Raw genomic sequence first — 15033 nt, 5'->3', positions numbered from 1 at the left:
TGGTCTGAATGTTCCCTCTTTTTTGGGAACTATGAACAGATTGGAGTAGAACCCCATCCCTTGTTCTCCTAATGGAACAGGATGAATCACTCCCATTTTTAACAGGTCTTCTACACAATGTAAGAATGCCTGTTTTTTTATGTGGTCTGAAGACAATTGAGACCTGTGGAACCTCCCCCTTGGGGGAAGCCCCTTGAATTCCAGAAGATAACCTTGGGAGACTATTTCCAGCGCCCAAGGATCCAGAACATCTCTTGCCCAAGCCTGAGCGAAGAGAGAGAGTCTGCCCCCCACCAGATCCGGTCCCGGATCGGGGGCCAACATCTCATGCTGTCTTGGTAGCAGTGGCAGGTTTCTTTGGCCTGCTTACCTTTGTTCCAGCCTTGCATTGGCCTCCAGGCTGGCTTGGCTTGAGAAGTATTACCCTCTTGCTTAGAGGATGTAGCACATGGGGCTGGTCCGTTTCTGCGAAAGGGACGAAAATTTGGTTTATTTTTAGCCTTGAAAGACCTATCCTGAGGAAGGGCGTGGCCCTTACCCCCAGTGATATCAGAAATAATCTCTTTCAAGTCAGGGCCAAACAGCGTTTTCCCCTTGAAAGGAATGTTAAGCAATTTATTCTTGGAAGACGCATCCGCTGACCAAGATTTTAGCCAAAGCGCTCTGCGCGCCACAATAGCAAACCCAGAATTTTTCGCCGCTAATCTAGCCAATTGCAAAGTGGCGTCTAAGGTGAAAGAGTTAGCCAATTTGAGAGCATGGATTCTGTCCAAAATCTCCTCATAAGAAGAATCTTTATTGAGCGCCTTTTCTAGTTCATCGAACCAGAAACATGCTGCTGTAGTGACAGGAACAATGCATGAAATTGGTTGTAGAAGGTAACCTTGCTGAACAAACATCTTTTTAAGCAAACCCTCTAATTTTTTATCCATAGGATCTTTGAAAGCACAACTATCTTCTATGGGTATAGTGGTGCGTTTGTTTAGAGTTGAAACCGCCCCCTCGACCTTGGGGACTGTCTGCCATAAGTCCTTTCTGGGGTCGACCATAGGAAACAATTTCTTGAATATAGGGGGAGGGACGAAAGGTATGCCGGGCCTTTCCCATTCTTTGTTTACAATATCCGCCACCCGCTTGGGTATAGGAAAAGCTTCGGGGGGCCCCGGGACCTCTAGGAACTTGTCCATCTTACATAATTTCTCTGGAATGACCAAATTCTCACAATCATCCAGAGTAGATAACACCTCCTTAAGCAGAGCGCGGAGATGTTCCAATTTAAATTTGAATGTAATCACATCAGGTTCAGCTTGTTGAGAAATTTTCCCTGAATCTGAAATTTCTCCCTCAGACAAAACCTCCCTGGCCCCCTCAGACTGGTGTAGGGGCACTTCAGAACCAATATCATCAGCGTCCTCATGCTCTTCCGTATTTTCTAAAACAGAGCAGTCGCGCTTTCGCTGATAAGTGGGCATTTTGGCTAAAATGTTTTTGATAGAATTATCCATTACAGCCGTTAATTGTTGCATAGTAAGGAGTATTGGCGCACTAGATGTACTAGGGGCCTCCTGTGTGGGCAAGACTGGCGTAGACGAAGGAGGGGATGATGCAGTACCATGCTTACTCCCCTCACTTGAGGAATCATCTTGGGCATCATTTTCTCTAAATTTTGTGTCACATAAATCACATCTATTTAAATGAGAAGGAACCTTGGCTTCCCCACATACAGAACACAGTCTATCTGGTAGTTCAGACATGTTAAACAGGCATAAACTTGATAAAGTACAAAAAACGTTTTAAAATAAAACCGTTACTGTCACTTTAAATTTTAAACTGAACACACTTTATTACTGCAAATGTGAAAAAGTATGAAGGAATTGTTCAAAATTCACCAAAATTTCACCACAGTGTCTTAAAGCCTTAAAAGTATTGCACACCAAATTTGAAAGCTTTAACTCTTAAAATAACGGAACCGGAGCCGTTTTTATATTTAACCCCTATACAGTCCCTGGTATCTGCTTTGCTGAGACCCAACCAAGCCCAAAGGGGAATACGATACCAAATGACGCCTTCAGAAAGCCTTTTCTATGTATCAGAGCTCCTCACACATGCATCTGCATGTCATGCTTCCCAAAAACAAGTGCGCAATAGAGGCGCGAAAATGAGGCTCTGCCTATGATTAGGGAAAGCCCCTAGAGAATAAGGTGTCCAATACAGTGCCTGTCGGTTATTTTACATAATTCCCAAGAATAAAATAATTCCTCAAAGCTATGAAGTATTAAAAATGCTTATATATCAATTGTTTTAGCCCAGAAAATGTCTACCAGTCTTAAAAGCCCTTGTGAAGCCCCTTATTCTTATGTAATAAAAATGGCTTACCGGATCCCATAGGGAAAATGACAGCTTCCAGCATTACATCGTCTTGTTAGAAATGTGTCATACCTCAAGCAGCAAAAGTCTGCTCACTGTTTCCCCCAACTGAAGTTAATTCCTCTCAATAGTCCTGTGTGGAAACAGCCATCGATTTTAGTAACGGTTGCTAAAATCATTTTCCTCTAACAAACAGAAATCTTCATCACCTTTCTGTTTCAGAGTAAATAGTACATACCAGCACTATTTTAAAATAACAAACTCTTGATTGAAGAATAAAAACTACAGTTAAACACCAAAAAACTCTAAGCCATCTCCGTGGAGATGTTGCCTGTACAACGGCAAAGAGAATGACTGGGGAAGGCGGAGCCTAGGAGGGATCATGTGACCAGCTTTGCTGGGCTCTTTGCCATTTCCTGTTGGGGAAGAGAATATCCCACAAGTAAGGATGACGCCGTGGACCGGACACACCTATGTTGGAGAAAAGTGATACTTATCAGCTTTGCTGTGGTGCTCTTTGCCTCCTCCTGCTGGTCAGGAGTGATATTCCCAACAGTAATTGATGATGTTGTGGATTCAACATATCTAAGGAAATAAATAGTAATTAAAGGGACACTAAACACCTGTCTTCTAATAATCCCTAAAACCTACTATTCACTGCTATTTTATATGCTCCTCTTACCCCAAACTGTTAAAGGAGATTGTTTTAAAGTACAGCATTGATCCACTGCTTGATTCTCCTATGTAAGCTGCCATATTGTAACGTGCGTTGCAATGCAGACGATCATTGCTAAACGATCACTAAGCTTGTACAACTGTCAGCCCTTTAGTGATTTATATAAACAGGAGAAGTCTTGAAAAGCAGAAATCTTCTGCACCTAGAGTATATCCAGCGTCACAGCCTCCCCCTCCCGGAGGTTACACATAAATTACACTGATATTAGTGCCTGCAGCAAACGGCTTTTCTTAAAACATAAAACTTGTGGGCAGTTTGAAGTATTAACTGTGGGGGGAGTTAGAAACACAAATACAGTACTTAATAAGCATTTTATTTAAGTTCTGATGCATATGATGTGTATATACATGAATGGGTAAAGCTAATAAATTTATAGTTTAATACATGTTTCTTCAGTCACAGCAGCTCACACTCTGCAAACAGATGTGATCCTCTAAGTATACTATATGTAATATAGCCGTGTGTGTGTGTGTCACGTAACTGCATCATGAGCATGCGACTTCTGTGCCCCTGCAGCGTACGTTACAATATGGCAGCTTACATAGGAGAATCAAGCAGTGGATCAATGCTGTACTTTAAAACAATAACCTTCAACAGTTTGGGGTAAGAGGAGCATATAAAATAGACAGCAGTGATTATTTTAATTTCATTAATAAGAAAAATTAGGTTTTAGCGATTTTCATCAGGAGTTCAATGTCCCTTTAAGGGCGCTCCTAATGCTGAAATAAGTTTTGGATTCCTCAGTAGCCGTTCAACAACAGACAGGTGAGGAAATTTGATTAACTCATACATAATATAAATAGTAGCGCATATCGGCAGATATGGATTAGCCATACTACACATTATGACAGCCAAAAGAAAAACAAAATGGTCTCAGCATTTGGGCAGCTGTATGTAATGGTTGCAGAGCTACTTTAGAGTAGGATAGTTTCAAAAATCTGTGTTTTTTCAGTTAGGTACCCATTACCAGTGTAAGTAAATATAACAAAACAAGTGTTTAACGATGACTGTTCCTTTAACGTTGTGTTTTAACCCTTTGCAGGTTAATACATAAGAGCATTTACGTTCTGCACTTTTATGTTTGTTTAAAATGGCCCACCAAAAAAAATGGCATATGTAAAACAAACAGAGAAAAAGAAGTCAATGTGTATTAGTGAAGTTTGAGAAAAGAGTTGGTGGACAAAAATTGTTATTAGTGACAAAATTGTTGGCGTTATACAATATATTTATACAAGTACTCTCAACAATCCTAGTTACCCATTTTTCTTCACTGGTGCCATACACAGAGCCCGCCAAACATAGCATGATTGGCTGCTTTCTATGACTACAGCGTTAACAACGTCCTGACGCTTTGGTTGGTATCCTTGAGGCAGTTTAATGGAGTCCAGTGTGAAAAATATGCTCTCATCAAGAACACCATTTCTTCCATATAAGGCAGAAACCAAAACCTGTTTGAAAAACACAGAGGATGTTTGTATATTTTAAAGTTTAAGTGAATTATTGAAGCAGTGCAATAACTCTACTTTGAATACCTGCAGTCCAACCTATTTTTCAATGTAATGCGACAGACATGATTAAGGGCATTATACCTGAAACGTTTTCTACATGATCAGTTACGATACAATAAAAAGGTATCTTAACTATCGAAGTGCTGAAGATTTTGCTGAATATATTAGCAAGCAGCGCCTTATATGAATGTACCAAGATATCCCTATGGGTCACTTTGGTTCTAGTCCAAAAGGGAAAACCCTAGGACAGGGTTGGAGAACATATGGTACACGTTCCATGCAAAGGAGGCACTCAAATTAGCTGTCTTTCCACCACACTGCTTTATTTTATTTGCTACAACTGTAGTTGTTAGTAATCTGTATTTCTTATGAATCTATGCTATAGATCAACAATGAAAGGGGCACAAAATTGTTTTGTTTTAAGAAGCAGCTTCAATTATTTAGGGCTTTTAAAATTAATTATCTCTATCATTTAGCTCCAATGTGCCTAAATATTGCTTTTGTAACCGCTCGACACCTGACCCCCCCCCATGTATGCTATCTAACCTTACCCCCTGTCCGCTCTGCACCTGACCCCCCCATATATCCTATCTAACTTTACTCTATAGCCACCCGGCACCTGACCCCCATGTATGCTATCTAACCTTACTCCCTGGCCACTTGGCACCTAACCCCCCTTGTATGCTAACCTTACACCCTGTCTGCTCTGCACCTAGTCCCCCCATGTATGCTATCTAACCTTACTCCCTGGCCACTCAGCACCTAAACCCCCATGTATGCTACCTAATCTTTATCCCCGGCCGCTCGACATTTGACCACCCCCTGTATGATATATTACTGCATGGTCACCCAGCACCTGACCAGCCCCCATATATGCTATCTAACCTTAGTCCCTCTCCGCTCAGCACCTGACTCCCACTGTATGCTATCTAACCTTAGTCCCTTCTCCGCTCAGCACCTGTATGCTATCTAACTTTACTCCCTGGCCACTGAGCACCTAACCCCTCCATGTATTATACATAACCCTACTCTCTGGCCACTCAGCACTTGACCACTACATATATGCTATAAAACCTTACTCCTTGGCCACTCAGTACCTGTTTTTTGTTTTGTTTTTCCCAGTAAGCTGAAGATGGGAGGGTACAGGCAATTTAAAGCCATACCAAATGCCCCTAAAAAAAGTAAAGGCATGCATCCCTATGCGCTAAACAAAATTAAAAAAACTGCAGTAACTAAAATTTGTTTTTGTTTTTTTAAGAAACCCCCCCCCCATAAATTTATGTAAGAACTTACCTGATAAATTCATTTATTTCATAGTAGCAAGAGTCCATGAGCTAGTGACGTATGGGATATACATTCCTACCAGGAGGGGGCAAAGTTTCCCAAACCTCAAAATGCCTATAAATACATCTCCCACCACACTCATTCCTCAGTTTAACGAATAGCCAAGTAGTGAGATGTAAAAAGGAGTAAAAAAGCATACAAAAAGAGGAACTGGAAAAAATATTTTTATTTTATTTTATTACAAAAAAAAATCATAACCACCACAAAAAAGGGTGGGTCTCATGGTCTCTTGACACTATGAAAGAAATTAATTTATCAGGTAAGTTCTTACATAAATTGTTTTCTTTCATGTAAGTGGCAAGAGTCTATGAGCTAGTGACATATGGGATAAAATACCCAAGATGTGGAAGTCTATCATAGAAGAAATCAAGCACAAACTTACTTCACCACCTTCACAGGAGGCAAAGTTTGTAAAACTGAGGAATGAGTGTGGTGGGAGGTGTATTTATAGGCATTTTGAGGTTTGGGAAAATTTGCCCCCTCCTGGTAGGAATGTTTATCCCATACCTCACTAGCTCATGGACTCTTGCCACTTACATGAAAGAAAAAAATCTCTTATGTTTTATAGATTTAAAAGGGAAAAAAAGAAAATAATTAACTTTACTTTTAAATTTGTTTTAAAAAGAAAAAAAAAAATACCACAGGCACACTAGAGAGTCATTAAGACACATTTATTTTATTATGCTTTGCTTCATTAGGTGCAATACAAGAAACTGATAAGTAAGAATGTTTTCTCCTAGTGGCAAACCTGATGTGGCTAGCAGTTACTACACACCATAAAATACATATAAAAAAAAAAAAAACACATATAAAAAACAAGAAATTAATCCCAGTATTATGGTGTATTACTTTGTCAGAAATTGAGGCATGGGAAATGTGCCCCACACTCCACTAGAGAAACCCAATTTATCACACAATCTGTAGCTCTCTGTGTACATCCACCTTAATACGAATATAACAATCCTATTATCCTAATGATTCTTAGCTCAGGTGTGCCCACCAGAGAGACTGTGATACAAAAGCAGATGTTTGAGTGCTCACCTGCAGATAGACATTGTTGTGTGATTTCCAGTGTTTACAACAGTCATTATTTCTTACATTTAGACTTTTATTTGCTCTCAGTTGAGCACACATGCAGCCAATCAAGAGCTGATGTTTTGGAGTGATATAAACAAATGAGTCAGCAAGTAAAATGAACAGAACCCATAAAAAAATAATAGCCAAGAAAGCCAAAGACTTACCTTGTCTACCCTTTTACATCTTAATGGCTTTACAGAACAAGCTTCACTGTTCCAAGTTGAGGGATTTACAAAGTACTCTGCTTTTACCCAGTCTCCTTTATAGGGAACATAGCCTAAAACAGAGGACATGAATTTAATTATTAGATTTTAAAAATTGCTATCAATGTATGCTACATTAAAGTCATATTTTGGAACATGGGGTTCTATATAAAAGGGATACTAAACCCACATTTTTCGTTCATGATTCAGAAATAGCATTTAATTTTAAGCAACATTCTAATTTACTCCTATTATTTTTCTTCGTTCTCTTGCTATCTTGAAATTTGAAAAAGGCGGCATCTAAGCTAAGGAGCCAGACACTTTTTGGTTTAGACACTGGACAGCACTTGTTTATTGGTGGGTGCATTTAGCCACCAATCAGCAAGCACAACCCAGGTCATGAACCAAAAATGGGCCAGCTTCTAAACTTACATTCTTGCTTTTCACATAAAGATAGCAAGAGAATGAAGAAAAATTGATAATAGGAGCAAATTAGAAAGTTGCTTAAAATTGAATGCATTATCTGAATCATAAAAGAAAAAATTTGGGTTCAGTGTCCCATTAATATGAATTTTGTAAAGAAATTGCTGCTGCTGTTCACTGAATCTTCTTCCGTTCTTACACTTCTTACCATGTTGACTGGGTAAAAGTCCACAAATGATTAGCATTCCTTAAGAGGGACAGGAAGGTAAAAACTGAAATGTTTGGGTGTATTTCAATATTAAAGGGGCATTACACTTTGAGATGGTAATATAAAATGATAAATCATATATTAAAAAATTTAAAAAAAAAAAAAAAAAAAAAAACTTTTATATTTTGATTATTTATTTTGTCTTTTTTTTTTTTTTCAAATTCTTTTTTTTATTTGGGTTCACATGGATAAACAACAGTTATGCATAGCCTTCCCGGCTGAGTATTACACACACACACACAAGTTATACCGTTGCATAAATATAGAGATAACAATGCTCGACAGTCTTTAGAAGTGTGTCCGTATCCAGGTTGGCAGCAGCTTTTGTTGATAATATAAAATAGAGGAGTCCATGTATACTATCAAATACCAACTTACATTTTCACATTTTTCAATTAAACAACATTAACAAACGGGGGGGGGGGGGGGACTCTCTCCACTCCTCAAACTCCACCATTGCCTTTAAGTTTAGGGTTAAATCATTTTTATGTGTAATCTTGATCCAGTATTGTATCTGACACCAGAAACCACTGACACATGGGCAGTCAAAGAAGTAATGGCTAATTGTGGGTTTGGGCAGAGAGCACTTGATACATCTGTTTGGATACGTAAGGTTTCAATGTGCCAAGCGTGCCGGGGTAATATAGTCGCCATTAAGCAATCTAGTTTGCATTTCTCTGTGGGGAATCGCCAGGCTAGCCTTTTTGGTCAAAATCAAGCTATTTTTAATGTTGTAAGCATTAATGTCAACTATGCCCTCACCTCTCATACTAGCTGCAATGTCCGCTACAGTGGTATCCGCTGCGCGTCTGAGCAGTCCCTGATAGTTCGGGGACAGGGAAAAATCGACCTAATTTAAAGGCTGTGTGAGTAATAGCGAAGGGGGAGAGATCCCAAAAACCAGGGTCTTGGGCGTTTACATAGTGCCTACACTGTAGATATGCATAAAAATGAGTGTTGGGCAAGCCAAATTCACGCCTTAGGTCCTGAAAGGTTCTGACAGTGTGTGACAAGGGATCCAGGAGAGCACCAATGGAGTCAATGCCCACTGCCCTCCACATCTGGAATGGGGCTGACTCGCTCCCGGCTGGAAAGTCTGTTTCCCGTCAGTGGGATGAACCTGGGGGAGGGAAGTCCCCTGCCCAGATATCCAAGAGCCAACCACCAAGCCTTCAGTATGTCTTTGTACATTATGCTATGCTTGATTTCTGCTGGAAGGTTTCGAAGGGGATTGTAAAGGAGATATACTAGGGAATGTGGCGCTACCATGGTCCCCTCCAGAGAGGGGTCAGTAAAATGTGCCGAGCGGAGCTGCCAGTCTAGAGTTAACCGTATTAATGCTGCCCAATTGTACCACCTAAAGTTTGGAAGAGCCAGGCCTCCATTAAGGTAGGGTTGATGTAATTTTGAAGTCGCAATAAGCGTTTTCTTTCCCTTTCAGATAAATAATTGCATTGCCATATTAGTCATCTTTAAATCTCCCTTAGTGATAAGAAAGGGCAGCATCAGCAAAGGATATACCAATTTAGGCAAGATCGACATTTTTACAAGATTAATTTGACCAGATAAACCCAGGGGGAGTCTGGACCAGGCTTTTAGCTGAGACTCTAGCCGACTACACTGCTTTGCAATGTTAAGGTCATAAATTCTATGCGGGTTGCGGTGAAGCTCAATTATCAGATAGGTCAGAGTGTCAGGCTGCACAGTAAAAGGGTATAGGGATGTGTCAGATTTGTGGTCGCTTAGCCATAAGATTTCAGATTTGCTCATGTTAACTTTGTATCCTGCAAAGTCTCCGAAAATGTTTAGAACGTCTATGATCCTAGGGGCGTATAGAGCGGGGTCAGTGATGAAAAGGAGCATGTCATCGGCATAATGCCATATGCACTGTATGATCATTCAATAGCATTTCCGGATATGTCTGTTTCAGTTTAAGGGGGAGTGGCTCCAAAGCCAGGTCAAAAAGCAGGGGGGACAATGGGCAACCCTGACGGGTGCCTCTTTGGAGAGTGACAATAGGAGAAAGAAGGCCATTAACCAATATATTTGCCGTTATGGAGGAATAAATTTTGCCTAGAAAATTAAGGAAAGGGCCTTCAAAATGGAATTGTCTCAGGGTATGAAATAGATGTGACCACTCCACTCTATCAAAGGCCTTCTCTGCATCTAAAGATAACAGGAAGGCCTCCTGATTTCCCCCGTCGCCGCGGAGTGTCTGCCCCTGGCCAGAAGTAGTTGATGGCATGAAGGACTTTGCGTATGTAAGACTACCGATGTTCTGCCGGATACAAAACACGTTTGATCAGCATGCAACAAAGAGGGGATAATTTTTTTGAGTCTATTGTCTAAAATGTTCATCAATATCTTGTAATCCGTGTTTAACAGGGAAATTGGGCAGTATGACTCTGGAAGGGAATGATCCTTTCCGGGTTTAGGGATTAAGGTGATATGTGCTGAGACGAATGACTTAGAGGGGAGACTATCCTCCATGAGGAATGCGTTATATACCCTCAAGAGGATAGGGGACACCTGGGGGGACAGAAGTCTAAAAAACTCCACTGGAAGGTCATCTGGGCCAGGGGCTTTCCCTAAGGACAGGGATTTAATAGTGTATTGTATCTCTTCGGGAGATACCGGGGCATTCAGGGTCTCTTTCTGTTCTCCTGTGAGATGTGGGGTCGTAAGGGAGCTCCAAAAGTCTATTTGTAAATTTGAGTCGGTTGGTGGTTGGCTCGTGTATAGGTGGGCATAATAGGTCGCCAAGCAATGTGCCAGCTCCGTGGGGGTTCTGTATGTATGTCTTCCCCTGGAATCTAAGTGCTGCAATGTCCTTTTTGGCACACTGAGCTTTTACAAGGGTGGCCAATAGTCTTCCCACCTTATTACCGAAACAATAGAATTTACTTGCCGTTTTTAGCACACCGGCAGCCGTCTTTTGCATAACAGAAGTGTCTAGCTCCAGCTTGGCCGCAATATAGTCATCATACAAATCCCGCGGCCTATGGGTGCAGTATGCTAGGTAGGTTTGGCCCAACTTAGTCTGTAAGGAATTATATGTATATTGGGTTCTAAATTTAAGCTCTGCTACATATGATATAATATGGCCTGTAAGTACCGCCTTAGCTGCCTCCCAGAACAACTGAGGGTTATTAGTATGTGCTAAATTGTTGGTGTAATAGTCATTCCATACATGTATGAGTGCTTTCTGGAAGGGTTCGGAGGTGACTAGATACGAGGGAAAGCGCAGAGTATTCCTGGAAGGGCGCTTGCAAGCATCGCCCAAAATAATTTCTACCGGACAGTGATCAGAAACCACGTCATGTATGGTCTCTGATGTCACCCGCCAGAGAATTAGCAAGTAAATCAAACACTCTTTTTTCAAATTTCCCTTTATAATTCCGTAATCTATTTGCCATTGGAACCCCCTGCACCCAAGTCCTATCTAAAAGAGGTTGTGGGGAGAGGTTAAAATCACCTCCCATTACTAAATTTGAACCCATAAATGGTGCTAAGGTTTGTGTTAGAGTTTCCCGAAAGGCAAATAACTTATAATTGGGAGCATAAATGTTACATAAGGTATATTTTGTGGAATCTATGGAAATCTGTGCAATCAGAAATCTGCCCTCTGGATCAGCAATCGTAGTGAGAATGTCAACCTGTAGGCGTTTACCAAATAGAATAGCTAGACCTCTGCTATCGGAATTATGTGACAAGTAAAAAACCCTTCCTAGTACCTACCCAATCGCATATTAGCTTTTCATGTTCCTCATCCCCCAAATGTGTTTCTTGCAAAAGGGCCACGTCAGCATTTAATCTGCGCAGATGCGTTAAAATTGACTTACGTTTTATGGGGGAGTGGACACCACCAACATTCCAGGTAAGTATTTTAAGCGCCATATTGAGGCAATGTGAGGGGCACCCCTAAAATTACATGTCCTGGGAGGAGCAAAGAGAGCAAGGGGGGAGGGGTCAAGAAAAGGGAAGGGCAAAAAGGCGCCTCGGCCTCTAAGCCAGAGGAACCCTGTGCCTGAAAAAAGAAAGAAAAAAAAAACATTATTATGCAGTAACATCATAAACACAAATATCTTGTCATCCAACAATCTCCTATTCTGTGTTTGGGGAGACCAGTTGTAGGGGGGTAAATAACAGTGGGAGTAAAACTTGCAGGTCATGTCGGGGAGTGTTTTGTTCCACTGAATGAAGGCAGGCATCCTATGGATTATGTGCTAAATAGATGGTATTCTATAATCCTGAGCCTTTGTAATGGACCTAGCAAGACATTGTCGCCAGCAGCGATTGCAATAGGTGATGCCAGGCAGCCAGTAGGCAGTCTGTACGGTACACTGGACTATGGTGGTGATTAAGCAGAATACATTCTTTAGAGAGCAAAATAAACATTCAAACCCAGCAGTACATAAACTAAAAAACATTTTGGGAGAGTAGGTCACAAAATTAATACACAGAGTCGTTACTGCTCTGTTCCCAGCTCCCTAGGCACGAGGTAAGATAGCGGCCAACTTAGGGCATAATTTGTGAGTAGCCCAGGGCCCCGAGAGCAGACAAACAAGGCCAGCACACCCACACCTCCCCACACAAAAACACTAAACCTAACAATAAACAATAGGCAACACAAACAGTTGAATTGTAACATCTGGCAGGCTCATGTGAAAGAAGAATGCAGTCCCTAACTTCCACGGATTAGCTTTTTTTTTTAGAGAAGAAGCAAAAGCAATGTCCACCGCCTCTCCGAATGTCTCCTACAACAGGCGGGTACAAAGGAGAAGAAAGCTGACAAACATCAAGAATTTCATAGCCATTTAGACAGCTACATGTAGACACATTCACCAACATGGTGGCCTTTGCAGGAAATCAGGTGACCTCTGGACGTTCTTCAGTTGCAAGATAGCTTTGTAGGGCCTTGGTGGAGTGAAAAAGCTTGATTCCCGATGCCGTGTGAAGGCGCAGCTTGGCAGGAAACAGCAATGCAACTTGGCGGCCCTTTTCATGCAAGCGGGAGCAAAAGAGCAAATTCTTTTCTTAGCTTAGTGACTTTGGCTGAGTAATCTTGGAACAGGAGCAGTCTGGAACCCTCAAACATGACCGCCTTGTGTGTTCTGTAAGCCCTAAGGATTTTGATATTTTCCTGAAAGTTGAGGCATTTGTAAATAACCTGTCTTGGTCTCATCTTGGCATGCTCCAGGGTACGCTCAGGGCCAACTCGATGAGCTTTCTCTACATCGATAGGCAATATGCCCGGGGACAATCCCAGCAACCTAGGAAAGGTCAGGGCGGTAAATTCCAGCAGATCTTTTCCCTTGACTGATTCTGGGACACCCTCTATACGCAGGTTATTGCGCCTACTTCTGTTCTCTAGGTCGTCTATGCAGTCTAGTAGATGCTGGTTCTCTTTGTAGATTTGTCTGAGTGAGATGTCTGAGGTTGTTTGTCTATCCTTCACTTCTGATATGCGTGTCTCTGCAACATTGAGACCAGAGGAGAACTGGCGGATCTCAGTTGCCAGGGTGTCTACCCCCGTTTGAAGCAAGTCCATTTTAGGTTAAAAAAAAAAAAAAAAGGATTTTAACTCTTGCAGTAATGAGGCATGGTCTCCATTTGGTGCAGCCAAAGGCTCCAAACCTTGGTTGGAGACATTATGCAGGTCTGCAGTGTGTCTCTGCCTCCTTTCTGCAGTTTTTGTTTTGTGGCTCATGGTGTCTTCTACTGGGGTGAAAGTTTCTGAAAGTATTTGTCCAATTTCATGAGCAAGCAGATGGGAACAAATAAGCAGCTCTCCATGCACAGGAACCCACATAAGCAGCACTCTCAGAATTTACAATTGTCTACAGTAACCCACAATGTGTATTGGAGAGACTGGTATCATATAGCAACAAAAAAACAATTACAGTCCCACTGCAAAAGGGTTCCTGGTATGCGGTGCAACTATGTGTGTTTATCGCCTCACTTGTAAAAGGTGGCAGAGTCACTGGGGTAGCTTTAAGGGCAGTATGTAAACGTTCTAGCCTACCGATAATTCCACAATACTTTAGGTATCCACATAGGGTATTGAGGCCTCTAGTTATTTAAAAAGGCGCCGGCAGTTCCCTGACCCAATTAGTGGCCTCTGAGTGAGTTAAAGTCAGCGCTTAGCTGTGGCAATATACAACCTCCAGGTCTGGTAGGTAAGTAGGGAGGTCGTGTGATAGTGTACTTATGTTATGGGGTCAACAGTCCAGTACTCCTCCGGCCAGCAGATCAGCGTGGAAAAGGCCTGGCCGTGCACTCACCACCAAACGCTGATGCGGTTCCGCAGCGGGAAACAGCAATGTCGCCTGAGTAATTTGTCGCTCCCACTCTGTAGTGCAGAGGAGCTCTAAGCAGATCCAAAATATACCTGCGTGGTGCTGCACCTCTTCTTCATTGCCCGGATCCGTCAACACGTGGGTAGCACGATGTTCACTACCGGGGGCCAGGGCGGATGGAATGCCCTGCACAGTTCTATGTTCCACTGGCGATGACCACTACATAGTCTCCCAGAAGTAAATAACGTTGTGGGGTCTGGATGGCTGCCCTGAGGAGTAGAAAAAAGGCTTTTTTTGGTACTTTGGGAGCGGAGCTCACACCCGTTGCAGCCATCCAGAAGTCACACCCACCGGAAGTCCTATTTTGTCTTCTTTATCTGTAATTCCATTCAGAAATTGTGATCATTTCAGTTCCTATTAGAAATGGAAGTGCAGAATAAATGTTATATTCCACACAGCCATTGGCTACACACTTTAGTGACCTATTTATAACTATCCCTAATTGGCCACAGCAGAGAAGGTAACCTAAGTTACAACATGGCTACTCCCATTGTTTTATAGACACTAAAACCTTACACTTATTTAAACATATAATAAAACTATAAAAAAATACATTTCATTAGCAAAAATGCTTCTATTTAAAACGTATGGTGTGAGGTTTCATGACCAACAGAGCATATGGATAGACCAGTCTAAATACGGGTAAAATTTATTATGGGCCAGTAAAATTTTAAAGTTGCTGGCCTGACTAGCAACCTGACTTCTTTCATCCGACCATAATTAGTCATGTACAGTTGAAAATCCATTT

General features: G+C 41.6%; 1 protein-coding gene across 1 annotated transcript in view; it reads right to left on the bottom strand.

Moving 5' to 3' along the window:
- MOV10L1 (Mov10 like RISC complex RNA helicase 1) overlaps positions 1 to 15033 on the bottom strand; it is a 1168229-nt gene that overhangs the window by 1019488 nt on the left and 133708 nt on the right. Inside the window, exons 4-5 of the mRNA XM_053719185.1 lie at positions 7197 to 7309; positions 4361 to 4551 (exon numbers count right to left, since the gene is read on the bottom strand). Of these exons, the coding sequence (XP_053575160.1) occupies positions 4361 to 4551; positions 7197 to 7309 (304 nt within the window). The remainder of the gene's footprint in view (positions 1 to 4360; positions 4552 to 7196; positions 7310 to 15033) is intronic.

Source organism: Bombina bombina, chromosome 6 (assembly GCF_027579735.1).
Source record: "Bombina bombina isolate aBomBom1 chromosome 6, aBomBom1.pri, whole genome shotgun sequence".
Classification (NCBI taxonomy): domain Eukaryota; kingdom Metazoa; phylum Chordata; class Amphibia; order Anura; family Bombinatoridae; genus Bombina; species Bombina bombina.
Note: the sequence above shows the minus strand (reverse complement) of the source record. Positions and strands in the feature narration are given on the sequence as shown.